This window comes from Mastigoproctus giganteus, chromosome 1 (assembly GCF_048544385.1).
Source record: "Mastigoproctus giganteus isolate SK-2022 chromosome 1, ASM4854438v1, whole genome shotgun sequence".
In the NCBI taxonomy this organism is placed as follows: domain Eukaryota; kingdom Metazoa; phylum Arthropoda; class Arachnida; order Uropygi; family Thelyphonidae; genus Mastigoproctus; species Mastigoproctus giganteus.
In genome coordinates this window covers 168,219,309-168,235,565 of record NC_143575.1, presented here as the reverse complement: position 1 = coordinate 168,235,565, position 16,257 = coordinate 168,219,309, and the positions used below count along the sequence as shown (strand labels likewise).

The 16,257-nt window shown below is 38.0% G+C and overlaps 1 protein-coding gene across 1 annotated transcript in view; it reads left to right on the top strand.

Moving 5' to 3' along the window:
- Mtap (Methylthioadenosine phosphorylase) overlaps positions 1–16,257 on the top strand; it is an 84,304-nt gene that overhangs the window by 21,320 nt on the left and 46,727 nt on the right. Inside the window, exon 2 of the mRNA XM_090382965.1 lies at positions 709–795. Within this exon, the coding sequence (XP_090239091.1) occupies positions 709–795 (87 nt within the window). The remainder of the gene's footprint in view (positions 1–708; positions 796–16,257) is intronic.

The window sequence follows — 16,257 nt, the reverse complement described above, 5'->3', positions numbered from 1 at the left end:
TAAATTTTTTTTACTTGGTTTGATACATAAAACTGCTCCTGTAATTTGCCCATTTAATTTAAAAACACCCTATATGTATCATCCCACTAGATAAAACCTACCAGAGGCTATAGTCTTTTATAATCTACTCCATTTTTAAATTGATCCTTTGCCTTTAATTATTGAGATCTCCTTAAACATACTCATTTCAAAACTCTTTCCACTAACATTACTTTCTGCTAAACAGATTTTATATTGTCACATTCTTGATGCAAAAACTGTTTTCACTTATTAAAAAGACAATCACACTTGCATCATCTCCTATACTAGTAGTACGTTTTTTTTTTTTGTTGATATATCCCTTAGTTTTCTTGAAAAACATTGTAAGTCTTATTTTTTTCTACAAAATTTGTCTATAATAAATACATTTGAGATAATACTTGTTTACAATACTGATCAGTGCTGGATTTATCAAACGAGGTTCAGTTGCTCCAGGGTCTGAAAGTGATGATGAGGCCTGGACATTGCAATCAGATGGTTTTCTTAAAGTGTTACACAGTTGACAAAGTTTAAAATTTAAACTTAGGTATAATGATTGAAACATATTACTAACAAAACATTTTTTTATCTTAAGTCATGCTATGTAATATTCATTTGTTGCATTTTTTCATCTTCTCCATCTTTTATTTTCTGAATCCATTTTCATTCTTAAGTGCCATTGTTTTTCAGATTGCAATTATTGGAGGATCAGGGCTAGATGATCCAGATTTTTTAGAAGACAGAATAGAGAAATCAGTGGAAACACCATTTGGCAAGGTTAGTTGGTTCTTGTATCCGTACTTACTTGTTAATGACTTTTGTTTCGACATAGAAGAATTGGTTAAAAAAAGTTCTTAATTCTTTTTAAGTCAGGTATAATTTTAGTATGAATGATTTGTAATTATTCTTCTCTATTAATATGAGAATAATAACAGTGATTATGTTCTTAACAGGTGTAATAATTCTCTTCCATTTGTCAATAATGATTAATTACGATTGCTGTATTGTTAGACATACCAATAGGGCAATTCTGGGTATCATTTGTATTTCTATGATGCTAAACACCATCCAGCTGTCATGTTTCGTACCTCATATTCACTGAAAGGTGGATGAGAGTATAAATTATGGATAATTTCTGTACCAATGGTGTTTGGGTTTTTTTTTTTTTTTTTAATTTTTTTTTTATCTGGCATATGCATTTTTCTGAAGGTTGCCCCTTTTCAAGGGGTGTTTTTCTAATGAAAAGCTGGAGAGTAAGTGACAGGGATGTGATAGAAGTTGACTGAACAATATATATATATATATATATATATATATATATATATATATATATATATATACAGTTCCAAGAAATTTCAGACAATGAAAAGGGAATAAATTTTATAAATCTTAATTAATAAAACACCATTTTCAATTTAACAAAACTAAAAATTTATTTTATTTATTATTTTTTAAATGCTTTTGTCCAACTTCATGCAGTCACTAATGGTTTAATTTAGGAGCGTGACTGATAAGATGTTTAAATTGTTGGGATGGTGTCTAGTATTTTCTGCAGTATTGTTCTTAAGTTTTACATATGAAACATTTTGGAAATCAATGCCTTGTCAGCTGTCTGATGAATAACTGTAGACCATTACACACACTGAACTACCAGCAGCAATCTGTTACAAACATTATTATTTGAAGAAGTTGTGATGCATAGTGATCAGTAATAGTTCTACAATCAGTGAGATTTGGTTTTCATTACTGTTATTAAAATGATAAAAAATGCAAGAAGCAAAGCTTATGTAGCATTAGCTGTAAGAAATAAAGAAAAAATAAAATAAAAACCACTTCTCTATAGGGAAGTATATTTTATCTACTTCAAGATATGTATCTAATCCCTCTCTAAACCTAAATAACCTCTTGGACTCTATAATGCTAGTTGATTACTCTTTTGACTAAAGGCAAATTCCTTAAAACCACTCTACAGTTACCTTTCCTTGATTAGAATCAATGCTCTCTTGTTTGCATCATCTCATCCCCCGAAATGTGTCTGTGTACTGTCCTAGCAGCCTTACTATTTTTGAGAGAACTTGTTGGAATGTATTACAATTCCCAGGGCCAGAATTCTTGTAGAGAAAGGACTGCTAACTTTACCATGAAATTAATGTGGCAGATTAATGCTACAGTTAGGTTATACTTGGCAAGATGCAATTTTGCTACCATGACAAGATATAGCAACACTAACCCTAGACACTGGAAATGCACAACTCCTTCACAACATCAAAGGAAGTGTCATTTCCACAAGAAAGAATATTAAATAATTACAGGGATCCTACAACTGCCCTATCTTCAGGGAACATTGGGAACGAGAGTAGCCTTGTGCAGGCAAAGTTTTTACTGCTCCTGGAAATAGAGAAGTTTTTTCTGTTTTATTAGCTTAAATTGGCATATTAACTTGTTTTCTAGAGTAGCTTTATATTCCTAGTTACGATACTTAGTTTAAAGTTTAACTTAGATAGAGATTTTGTAGGTTATTACTTAGTATCGGTAAGGGTATATCCAATCCATGTGTTACAAGTTTTGCAGCTCTGCTGAACGAGAAGTTTTTTTAGCCGCTTTATTGACCAATTATTATATTAAATTATTTTCTATAAGTAGCTTATAGACCTAGTCAAGATCCTTGGTTTTTTCTGAATTGAGACAGCAAGATTTTGGAAGTTAATTAATGCTTAAGTGTTCTATAACTAAATACATATAACGACTTAGATTTTACAAACGTAACATAATTAATTAATACATAACTTGATACGGAAGTTATATAAATGGAACTCGCAGAGAATACTCAATACTGAAAAATATATATAGTGTTATAATTGTGTTGGGATACAAGTTTAGGGTTATAATTTTGTATTGAAATTGAAATTTTATTGAAATTAAATCGAAATTTAGACTCAGACCAGAGCAGCAAAACAAAAGGCTCAAGTTAATGCGAGTGCTGTGGGGAGAACTGAGGGGAGCAGTTGCCTTCTGAATCACAGCCTTTTAAAATGCACTACTTGCTTGATGTTTGTGGAGCAATCGGGTACAGGACATGATATTGCAATGGAGGATGTCTTTGTGTGTGCACGATGTAAGGAGTGTAAGGAAATCAGGCGACAACTCAGCGTTGTTATGGGCCTATATGATAGCTTGAAGGACAGGGTGGATGCCCTCGAAGGATCTAAATTGAGGGCCCATCAGGCTCTCAGCTGCCCACATCAACGCCAGAGCTTGCACTTGATCATCACGCAACACAGCGGTAACCCCCAAGGCAGAATGCGCTGGTCCCACAGGAACTAGTAGTTGGTGGTGACTCTATTGTCAGGGGAAACGGGGTACATGGTATGTAAAAAGGATAGGTGGAACAGGACCAGGGTATGTCTGCCAGGGGCAAAGGATGATGAAGTTGTAGAGCAGATATCATCTTTTTAAGGGCACAAAAGGTGATATTGTTGTACATGTTGGCACTAATGATATTAAGAGTAGGAGACCGGCGAAATTACTTAACAAGTACAGGTCACTGTTGGAAAAAAAAAGCCATGAATTAGGGTTGGATTTGAAAGTGTCTGCAATTCTGTCCAGATACGATTAGAGGGAGTATATGATGAGAGCCTTGTTGATCAATTTGGCCCTGGAAAGATTGTGCAAGGCTCAGGGGTAGAATTTTTTTTTCAACCTGCTCTGTACTTGTTAACAGGAGAGACTGCTTCTACAGGGATGGGATACACTTAAATAGAAAGGGTGCAAGCATATTTGCTAATGCTATCGAGGCAGTGTTAGGTGGGTCAGAAAACTGCTAGTTTGGGGGGGATACAAGGACTAATAGATTAACAGTAGCCACTGTTAGAGGTGAAAATGATTCTTGCACCACTTCTATTGGAATGAGCAGCAGCCTGGAAAACAAGATGTGGGGTATTTCAGAGACTGCTGGGAGTCATTGCAATACAAGTAAACACATGGGTTGTGTTAGGGTAGCTAAGAATAGGAAGAGGTGCATGTATACTCGTGTGTACACCAATACTAGGAGTTTGGTAAATAAATTTGATGAATTTGAGGTATTGCTCAAAACATCAAAGGCAGATATTGTTGGGATATCAGAGATGTGGTGTCACACAGATATAAGGAATGCAGAACTGGAATTTGGGGAGTACTGTGTACTCCCCAAATAAAGTACTGTGTAATGTGTACAGAAAGGATAGACAAGATAGGAAGGGAGGAGGGGGTTATGCTATTAAGAAACACAAAATCCAATTAAGTGAAGCCAGTCGACATCGCTGAACAGTGCAGTATCGAGTCAGTTTGGTGTGACATAAGCATGGGAGATCAAAATTGAGAGTAGGAGTGTGCTATAGGCCTAATGACTCTGATGAGTATAATAAGAAACTGTACAGGGAAATAGTGGGCCAGTGAATCAGAGAGTCTTATGGGGGATTTTAATTTCCCAGATATTGACTGGAATTTGTGGGTTGGCCACTTTTGTGGATTTATTGGATGATTGTTTTCTATATCAGCATGTTCAGGAAGCAACTAGAGGGAGTAATACTCTTGATCTGATTATTAGTAGTGATTCTTCATGCATTAAGAATCTGCAGATAAAGGAAACACTAGGTGGCAGTGATCAGTGTGCTGAAGTGAGATTTACTCAGAGGTAACTACCACAGGGGTAAAAGGAAGGATTTTTGCTTTCGTAAAGGTGACTACAATGGTCTGAGACAGTATTTAAATTCTATACAGTGGGACCAATTGATGATGTTACCAACAGCAAATTCAAAATGGGACGTATTCAGAGAATTTATCTTGGAAGCTACTAGGCTTTACATACCAACTAAGAAATATTGTTCGAAGATTAGGCCTAAATGGATGTCAGACGAACTAATGAGACATATGGCAGAGAAGAAAAATGCATGGGATACATATAAATTAATGGGTGACATGGAAGCCTTTCATAGATTTAAGCTTGTCGTAATCAAGTCATAAAAGAGATTAGGCAGGCAAAGGTAGATTATGAGAAATCCTTGGCAAAGGATGCAAAGAAAAACAGAAAAGAGTTCTTTACCTATGTAAACTCTAGAAGGAAAGGATGAATCAGATTGGTCCACTGGATATTGATGGTTCAACTGTTGATGATCCTGCTCAGGTGGCTAACAAACTAAATGAATATTTTGCATCTACATTCACTCATGAGGAGTTATTCAGGGAGGGGCATGCCAGAGGTGAAGTAAACTCTGGCAGTGAGCTAGATGATTTTGTAATAACAGAGGAAAGTGGAGGAGAAATCGTTGAGGTTAAACATAAAAAAGGCACCCGGAGTGGATGGGATCTATACAGTTATATTAAAGGAGGCAGCAAAGGAAGTAAGCAAATCCTTAGCCATAATTATGAGAGCTTCTTTGGACTCAGGGGAGGTACCCATAGACTGGAGATGTGCAAATGTGACCCCAATTCACAAAGGAGGATCAAAGGCTGACACAAGTAATTATAGACCTGTGAGTTTAACTTCTGTACCAGGAAAATTAATGGAGGCACTGGTTAAAGAAGCACTGCACGATCATCTAGACAAGACTTCAGTTATAGCTCGGACACAGCATGGTTTTGTTAAGGGAAAGTCTTGCTTGACCAGCTTGATTGGATACTATGATGCAGTCACAAAAGAACTGGATGCAGGGAATAACTTTATTATATTTGGATCTTAGAAAGGCTTTTGATACTGTTGCACATGGAAGACTGCTGCACAAATTGGAGGCTGCTATGGATAGGGATGGTTGAGGGGGAGAAGACAGAGTGGTAATCAATGGACACTGCTCATCGTGGTCTAATGTTATTAGTGGAGTCCCTCAGGGTTCAGTGTTGGGTCCATTGTTGTTTTCTGTATTTATAAATGATATTGATGATGGTATATCAAGCTTAATGTCCAAGTTTGCAGACGATACAAAGGTTGGCAGGGTTGTTAAGGACACTACTGACAGTATGCTGCTGCAACAGGATCTGGAAAGGTTGAGCAGATGGGTTTGACAGGTGGCAAATGAAGTTTAACATTGACAAATGTAAAGCACTGCATATGGGAAACAGTAACCCCAGAGCAACGTATCAACTCTGTGTACTACACTGACAGTGGTAGAGAATGAAAAGGGCCTGGGAGTAATTGTGCCAGCAGATATGAAGTTTTCTGAGCAGTGCAGACAGGCTGCAAGAGTAGCTCATGGTGTTTTTTCAGTGATATACAAGAATTTTTCTAGCAGGGATAAGGAGGTGATTATTCCCTTGTACTCAAGGCAATGGTCAGGCCACGCCTTCAGCACTGTATACAGTTCTGGAGGTCTCATTGCAAGAAGGAGGTAGAACTGCTGGAATGAGTACAGAGAAGGACAAGATTAGTGAACGGAACAAAGGGTTGCTCTCACGAAGAAAGGCTTAGAGTTTTGCAAATTACAGTGCCTGGAGACTAGGCACCGGCGAGGTGATCTGAAAGAGGTGTATAAAGCCTTGAATGGTTTGAGCATGCTCAATGCTGATGGGATTCTTCCTCTTGCTCAGAATAATCACCTGAGAGGGCATAAATTCAAATTGAGGAAAGACTGATGTAGAATAGATGTGCGGAAATTTGCTTTTAGCCAGCGGGTAGTTGGTTGGACAGACTTCATCTTTTGTTGTGGAAGTTGATAGCCTAAACAAATTTAAAGCTCAGCTTGACAGGTATTTCGAAGAACGGAGGGGTGAAATGCTATCGATTGCTGATGCTATCGAGGCAGTGTTAGGTGGGTCGGAAAACTGCTAGTTTGCGGGGAAACAAAGACCAATAGATTGACAGTAGCCACTGGCAGAGGTGAAAGAGATTCTTGCACTGCTTCTATTAGAATGAGCAGAAGCCTGAAAAACAAGATGCATGGTATTTCAGAGACTGCTGGGAGCCATTGCGGTACAAGTAAACACATGGGTTGTGTTAGGGTAGCTAAGAATAGAAACAGGTGCAGGTATACTTGCGTGTACACCAATGCTAGGAGTTTAGTAAATAAATTTGATGAATTTGAGGTATTGCTCAAAACATCAAAGGCAGATATTGTTGGGATATCAGAGACGTGGTGTCACACAGATATAAGGGATGCAGAACTGCAATTTGGGGAGTACAACGTCTACAGAAAGGATAGACAGGATAGGAAGGGGGGGAGGGGTTATGCTATTAGTTAAGAAACACATAAAAACCAAGGAAGTGAAGCCAGTCGACATTGCTGGACAGTGCAGTGTTGAGTCAGTTTGGTGTGACATAAGCATTGGGAGATCAAAATTGAGAGTAGGAGTGTGCTATAGGCCTAATGACTCTGATGACTATAATAAGGAACTGTACAGGGAAATAGTGGGCCAGTAAATCAGAGAGTCTTATAATGGGAGATTTTAATTTCCCAGATATTGACTGGAATTTGGGGGCTGGTTACTCACACACTAGCAGGGCTTTTGTGGATTTATTGGATGATTGTTTTCTACATCAGCATGTTTGGGAGGCAACTAGAGGGAGTAATACTCTTGATTTGATTATCAGCAGTGATTCTTCATGCATTAAGAATCTGCAGATAAAGGAACCACTAGGTGGCAGTGATCACAGTGTGCTGAAGTGGGATTTACTCAAAGAGGTAACTACCATTAGGGGTAAAGGGAAGGGTTATTGCTTCTGTAAAGGCGACTACGATGGACTGAGACAGAATTTAAATTCTATACAGTGGGACCTGATGATGTTACCAACAGCAAATTCAAAATGGGAAGCATTCAAAGAACTTATCTTGGAAGCTACTAGGCTTTACATACCAACTAAGAAATATTGTTCAAGGTCTAGGCCAAAATGGATGTCAGATGAACTAATGAGGCATATGGCAGAGAAGAAAAATGCATGGGATACTTACAAATTAACACATGACACAGAAGCCTATGATAGATACAAGTTGATATGCAACCAAGTTACAAAGGAGGTTAGGCAGGCGAAGGCAGATTACGAGAAATCCTTGGCAAGGGATGCAAAGAAAAACAGCAAAGAGTTCTTTACTTATGTAAACTCTAGAAGGAAGGGGATGAATCAGATTGGTCCACTTGATATTGATGGCTGAACTGTTGATGATCCTGCTCAGGTAGCTAACAAACTAAATGAATATTTTGCATCAACATTCACACATGAGGAGTTATTCAGCAAGGGGAATGCCAGAGGTGTATTCAACTCTAGCAGTAAGCTACAGAATCTTGAAATAACTGGGAGTAAAGTGGAGGAGAAACTGTTGAAGATAAACACAAGAAAGGCACCTGGGGTGGATGGGATCTATCCAGTTATATTAAAGGAGGCAGCAAAGGAAGTAAGCAAACCCTTAGCCATAATTATGAGAGCTTCCTTGAACTCAGGGGAGGTAACCATAGACTGGAAATGTGCAAATGTGACCCCAATTCACAAAGGTGGATCAAAGGCTGACACAAGTAATTATAGACCTGTGAGCTTAACTTCTGTTCCAGGAAAATTAATGGGGGCACTGGTTAAAGAAGCACTGCAGGATCATTTAGACAAGACTTCAGTTATAGCTCAGACACAGCATGGTTTTGTTAAGGGGAAGTCTTGCCTGACCAACTTGATTGGATACTATGATGCAGTCACAAAGGAACTGGATGCAGGGAATAACTTTGATATTATATACTTGGATCTTAGAAAGGCTTTTGATACTGTTGCACATGGAAGACTGCTACACAAATTGGAGCAGTGTGACATTGGAGGCAAATTGCTGCTATGGATAAAGGGGTGGTTGAGGGGGAGAAGACACAGAGTGGTAATCAATGGACACTGCTCATCGTGGACTAATGTTATTAGTGGAGTCCCTCAGGGCTCAGTGTTGGGTCCATTATTGTTTTCTGTATTTATAAATGATATTGATGATGGTATATCAAGCTTAATGTCCAAGTTTGCAGATGATACAAAGGTTGGCAGAGTTGTCAAGGACACTACTGACACTATGCTGCTGCAACAGGATCTGGAAAGGTTGAGCAGATGGGCTGAGAGGTGGCAAATGAAGTTTAACATTGACAAATGTAAAGTACTACACATGGGAAACAGCAACCCCAGAGCAACGTATCAACTCTGTGGTACTACACTGACAGTGGTAGAGAATGAAAGGGACTTGGGGGTGGTTGTGCAGACAGATATGAAGTTCTCTGAGCAGTGCAGACGGGCTGCAAGAGTAGCTCATGGAGTATTGTCAATGATATACAGGAATTTTTCCAGCAGGGATAAGGAGGTGATTATTCCATTGTATAAGGCAATGGTCAGGCCACACCTAGAGTACTGTATACAGGTCTGGAGGCCTCATTTCAAGAAGGATGTAGAGCTGCTGGAACGAGTACAGAGAAGGGCAACAAGATTAGTGAATGGAACAAAGGGGTGCTCTTACGAAGAAAGGCTTAAGTTTTGCAAATTACAGTGTCTGGAGACTAGGCACCAGCGAGGTGATCTGATAGAGGTGTATAAAGCCTTGAATGGTTTGAGCATGCTCAATGCTGATGGGATTCTTCCTCTAGCTCAGAAAAATCACCTGAGAGGGCATAAATTCAAATTGAGGAAAGACAGATGTAGGATAGACGTGCGGAAATTTGCCTTTAGCCAGCGGGTGGTTGGTTGGTGGAACAGACTCCCATCCCTTGTGGTGGAGGTTGATAGCCTAAATAAGTTTAAGGCTCAGCTGGACAGGTATTTTGAACGAACAGAGGGGTGAAGTGGAAGTGGTTTTTTTTTTTTTTTTTTTTTTGGCTGATGCTGCATAAGCTTGCTCTCTTGCATCAAATGCCTCTACTAATGCTAATGTTAAAAATGGAGTCTTTTGTTTTTTTTTTTGGCTGATGCTGCATAAGCTTGCTTTCTTGCATCATATGCCTCTACTAATGCTAATGTTAACAGGTCTGTAATTACTCATATGATCATCCTTTAATCTTCCTTTGTGAATTGAGGATACTTTTGCACATCTCCAGTCCATATATCTGGACCTCTGAATCCAAGGATGCTCTCTTAATATGGCTAATGGTTTGCTTCCCTTAATATAATTGGATAGAACCCACCCACATCAATTCTCATTTACATTTAGATTCAACAATTTATCTTCAACTTTCCTCTCGTTTATCACAATCATTTGGCTCCCTGTTGTGATTTGATACACTTTTGGCATCCCCATCCCTAAAAAATTCATCTTGTGCAAATGCAGATGCAAAATAATTATTCAGTTTGTCAGCATCCCAAGCAGGATCATTAGCAGTTAAACCATTCACATATAGTGGACCAATGCATTTAATCCTCTCCTCTTGTTTACATAAGTAAAGAAGTCTTTCTGCTTTTCTTTGCATCAGAGACTTCTCAGATTATGAGAAGTCTCCAGCAAAGACCTTAGCTTGCTTGACTTCATTCGTGACTTGATTGCAGCCTAGTTTATATATACTGTAGGCTTCAATATCACATGATTAATTTCTTTGCATCCCATGCATTCTTCTATGCCATTTCTCTCATCAGTGCATCTGACATCCACTTATGACAGTCATGAACAGTATTTCTTAATTGGTACAAAAATTGTAGTTTCTATGATTACATCCTCTAATTCTTCTCATTTAGAATTTGCTGTTGCTAACTTGATCAGTTAGTCCCACTGCATAGAATTTAAAAAGTCTGAGACCACCATAATTGCCTCTACAAAGGCCTTTCCTTTTGACCTTGACATTAGTTATATCTTTAAGCAAATTTCATATTAGCACACTATGATTACTGCCAAGCAGTTAGTCTTATCTACAGATTCTTAATGCATTGAGTGTCACTGCTAGTAATCAGATCAAGAGTATTGCTTTCTTTTGTTGTCTTTCCAATATGCTGTTGTAGAAAATTTCATTCAGTAAATCCACAAAATCTTACTGCTGTGTGAATGACCAACCCACATAGTCCAGTCAATATGTTCAAGATTAAAGCCCCTCATTATAAGACATTCTAATTTACTACCTCATTCTATTTGTTTGCACAATTGCTCATTATAATCAAATACAATCATTAGGCTTATAACACACTCCTACTCTCCTATTTGTTTTCCCAGTGCTTACGTCACGCCAAATGATGCAACATTGCACTGTCCACCCCATGTCAACTGAATACCCAGCCTTACATTTTATGTGCTTTTTAACTAAGAGTATAAACCCTCTCCCCTTTCCTGTGTATCTGTTTTGTTCACGTTAGGCCTTACACAGCCAAGTGGTCAGGATCATGAGTGCACAACAGACTATGAGTGGGCCATGGTTCAAGCCCGTGACTGCCTAAATACAATTAATGATTGTATTCATGGTTTATTTTAAACTCCTCTGACCTGGTGGTCATACTGGAATATAAACAAGAACATTTTACTTCTGAAATTCAATTTCTGCATACCTCACATCTAAGTAGCACCATGTCTCTGTTATCCCCACAATGTCCTCATTTGATGGCTTGACCAGTACTTCTAGTTCTCAATCACATTCAATATACATTTTTGGGCATTGGATTTTTTAGGTAATGTGTGCATAGCTTCTTCATCATCTTGTATAACTTTATTGTTATAATTACTTCTGTAAACATACTGTGTTTAGTAGATCTTCTAATGGTGTAGCTGTGGTTGCCACAAGGTCATCTACATAAACATAGTCTTGAAATTCTTCCTTAAGGCTCATGTGTCTCCTTGATTCCTCCCATTTATTCACTTGATGGTCAGATTCATCTCCTGGAAAAGGGTCTACGTTTTTGATTAAGTCACTTTTGGCAAAGCAGTTTTTATGACGTTAGGAGAAATGCCATCCCACACAGCCAGTGTTTTGAAGGCATCTGACACATTCCAATTTTGGGGATTGCTGTTTTACCTTCAAGTTTGCAAATCATATAATACATAAAGCACAATCTTTATGCGTTATGAGGCAAACAATGAATGAGGCAGTCATCAGATCAAGAGTATTACCTCCCAAATGGGAGGTAATACTCTTTGACCTTGACATTAGTTTGATTGCCTCCTGAACATTCTGCTGTAGAAAGCAATCATCCAATAAATCCACAAAAGCCTTGCTAGTGTGAGAGTGACCAATCCACAAGTCCCTGTCGTTATCTGTGAAATTAAAATCCTCCGTTATAAAACAATCTGATTTACTGGCCTACTCTATTTCTCTGTACAGTTGTTCATTATACTCCTCAGAGTCATTAGGCTAATAACACACTCCTCAATTTTGCTTTCACTGTGCTTGTCACACCAAACTGACTCAACACTGCACTGTCCACCAATATCAACTGGCTGCACTTAGATTTTTTCTTAATTAATAGCATAACCCTCCATTCCTTTCTATCCTTTCTGTTCATATTGTACTCCCAAAATTCCAATTCTGCATTCCTTATATCTTTGTGACACTGTCTCTGATATCCCAATAATATCTGCCTTTGATGTTTTTGACCAACACCTCAAATTCATCAAATTTATTTACTAAACTCCTAGCATTGGTGTACATCAAGTATACATGCACCTGTTCTTATTCTTAGCTACCCTAACACAGCCCATGTATTTACTTGTTCCGTGATGATTTGGTAGTATTTCACTAAAAACAGTAGAGGAATAAAGATATGGAAATAATGATACAATTGGACATGAAGTTCTCCCAGCAGTCTAGATAGGTGGCAAGGAGGACCCATCATTATAAGACTACTCTTGGAATACTGTATTCGGGTATGGAGACTGCATCTGAAAAAACACCAAGATTCTTGAAAGTTTTAGAAAGACAGGCAATGCACCCAAGGCAATACAAGTAAGGGAAGACTTTGAATATGTGGCCTGTAGAGCTTGGAAACTAGACACTTTAGAGGCCACATATTTATTTTTTGTCAAAGATTTCTCATAACTGCCTTTGCCTGCCTAACCTCCTTTGTGACTTGAAAATGAATGTGGGGTGAAAATTTTGTTTTTATAAATTATTCCAGAACTAGGAGCCATAAATTCAAATTACAAGGTATGAGGGAGGTTTAGACTAGACTGCAGGAAGTTTTCTTTTAACCAGCAAGTTGCTAATTATTGGAATAAGTTACCTTCCCATGGGTGGTTGAGGCTGATGCTTGGGGAAATTCAAAGCTCAGCTGGATAGATCCTTATGCAAGGAGGGAGTCAGATAGGTAGTTCGTTAATATTTTTTTTATGGATGGTGCAGCAAAAAGCCAAGAGCTTCCTTGCATATGGCTGATACTAGTACTAAATACTATTATACTATTTCCAGTTCGCATATTCCAATCTGTAGTGTTTACAAAATGTGTTGGCTAAGGTAAAGAAAGCCTGCACGAGAAGCAAGCAAAAGTTCAATGAAATTTACCAGTAAAAGTACTTTGCCGTAACGGCATTTGTATTGTTGCTCACTCAGTAAACAGACAGTGGGTGTTATCGGTCTGGAGTAGAAGTTGAATCCCACGGGAGCTTGAAACCCTCCCAAAGTGTGGGGGGGGTAACCCGACATTGATTCTTTAGAATCGCTAATTGAATTAACTACTTGAATTACGAACAGTCATATTGGAAGTTCTGGCGTCGCAAAAAATGTTCGTAACGTAGTTTCACCGGTAAACTTACAAAAATTGCCGTGCTCCTTGTGTGGGCTTCCTTTGCTTTTTTTTTTTTTTTTTCTTAAACAATTTATTCACTAGCGCACCAGTGGTTCTAAAGAAAAAAGGTCAGGTTACCCCCTCCACTTTGGGAGGGTTTCAATCTCCCATGGGATTCATTTTCTACTCCTGACCAATAACACCCACAGTCTGTTTACTGAGCGAGCAACAATAAAAAATGCTGTTATGGCAAAGTACTTTTACCGGTAAATTTCATCTAACTTTAGCGTGCTTCTCGTGCAGGCTTTCTTTACCTTCGCCAATGTGTTATAAAATAATGGCTTATTTCAAACTGCTAAGGCCAATCAAAACATTCTGTTGGATTTTTTCTTTTTAACCGCTTTTTTATGCATAGTGATAGCAGATAAAGAGATTGGTATTATTCCAAAAAACTTCATAGTTTTACTTGATGGAACTTAGGCTCTCATCAGACTAGGACTATTCTTTCTTTATTTTCAAAAGTTCTGACTACCATTGGGGATTAGCCCACTCCCCACTTTTCAAACTGCAACTTGCATTTTGGTTAAATTATTCTCATTATTTAAAAGGTGCACCCTTTTTACTAGATTTTGACCAAATTGTTAATATGTTAAAAGGACAGGGGGGAAATGTCAGATGGTATTTGTCAGCTTGACTTTTTGATGCGTAAACATCTTTGGCAGCACTTACTAAATTTCGGACGGTAGTAAAATCAATTTTTCACAATTTTGCGACACGGAAATGACAATTTTCCATTTCATAACAAACAAAGACTGAGTCGGGAGAGAAGATCGCACAAAGGATCATGGGAAGTGATCTTAGATGTGCTCAGAGCTAGCATAAACCAGCTAGTTTGGAAAAACATTTATGATTTGGGGCATACCACTTAGGTGGCTTTGGGCTAACCATTGCCACCCATGGCAGAAACCTTTTGGTAACCAGAGAAATGGATATCTTGCAAAATTTAAAGCAAAGTAAAGCATTTATAGCAAAGGATCATGGGAGATGATCTTGGATGTGCTTAGAGCTGGCATGAACCAGCTGGTTGCAGAAAATGTAGGAAAGGCAAAACGAATGGAGTCGGGAGAGGAGATTGCACAAAGCATCATGGGAGGTAATCTTGAATGTGCTCAGAGCTGGTATAAACCAACTGGTTGTGGAAAAACGTTTGATTTGGAGCATACCACTTGGGTGGCTTCTGGCTAACCATTGCCACCTATGGCAGAAACCTTTTGGTAACCAGAGAAATGGATATCTTGAGGGCAGTTATCTTTTTTGTGCTCAGAGCTGGCATAAACAAGCTCTGAGCACATCAAAAATCAATACATTACATGCTCTTCAGCCTTACCAGTGGAAGCACATGTAATGTAGACATTACAGTCAGGGCCGTGTCAGGCTATATAGCCGCTCTGGTGCAACTTCTTATTGCTACCCCTCCCCCATGATTGTATCCTTTTTTTTTTTTTTTTTGGGAAATAAAAAAAATATATATATATTTCCAACATAATATAATTTTATTTTTTTAAACACAGAATAACATATTATGATACATGAAGTAAATATGTGAAAAATAAAAAAATGAAAATACATTTTATTTTGCTTTGGCTGCAGGCAAAGTGCATTCATATTTTTTTCGTGAATATTCAGATTTCTTGTTAAATGCTGCCACTCTTTGAATCCACCATTTACAAATGGAACTAGTAGTAGTAGCAATGGAGATATGTGATGCAAGAAAGCAAGCACATGAGCTTATGCAGCATCAGTCAAAAAAAAAACATACATCCATTCCCTCTAAAAGTTTGTCCAGTCCCTCCTTGAATTTATTTAAGCTATCAACTTCCACAACGACAGATGGAAGTTTGTTCCAGCAATTAACCATTCACTGGCTAAAGGCAAATTTTCTCATCTGTTCTATAACTACCTTTCCTCAATTTGAATTTATGTCCCCTCAGGTTCATAATCTGAGCACACGGAAGAATCTCATCAGAATTCTGCATGCTCAACCCATTCAAGGTCTTATACACCTCAATCAGATAACCTCACAGGTGCCTAGTCTCCAGGTCTCTCGGATCTCCTCACAGATGCACTATTATTTTTAAATAGTGCCATGCACTATGTAAAAATAATTTACAGTTATAACAAAAGACTGCATTTTGCGAAATCGAATACAGTAACCAATTATGCAGAAGTGATTCACTGTTTTTTAAATTTTTTAGTGTAATATTCAATAGAAAAGTTTCTTCTATTATTATCTTTATCTTTTGGAAAATCAAATTTTTTTAATTGTTCTGGTTTGTTTTCAACTAACATCAGTCTTATTTTATTATTTAAAATTTGTGGCAATTTATCTGGATCACTAAGTGAAATTAGTTGATGTTGTTTACCACTATTTTGATCTTCACTTTTCTCTACATTCGAATTTGCTTCACTTGCGTTTAGTGTTTCTTGCTGAATTGGAATGTCAACATCTTGGGCAGGTGATAATTCAAGTGTTTCAGTTTCTTCTTCAATAGTAGTAAAGTTAGAGGAAATCGAAGTCTATGGACCTGGCCATGGCTGGATGTCCAGACACCTGGTAATCGAACTTGTTG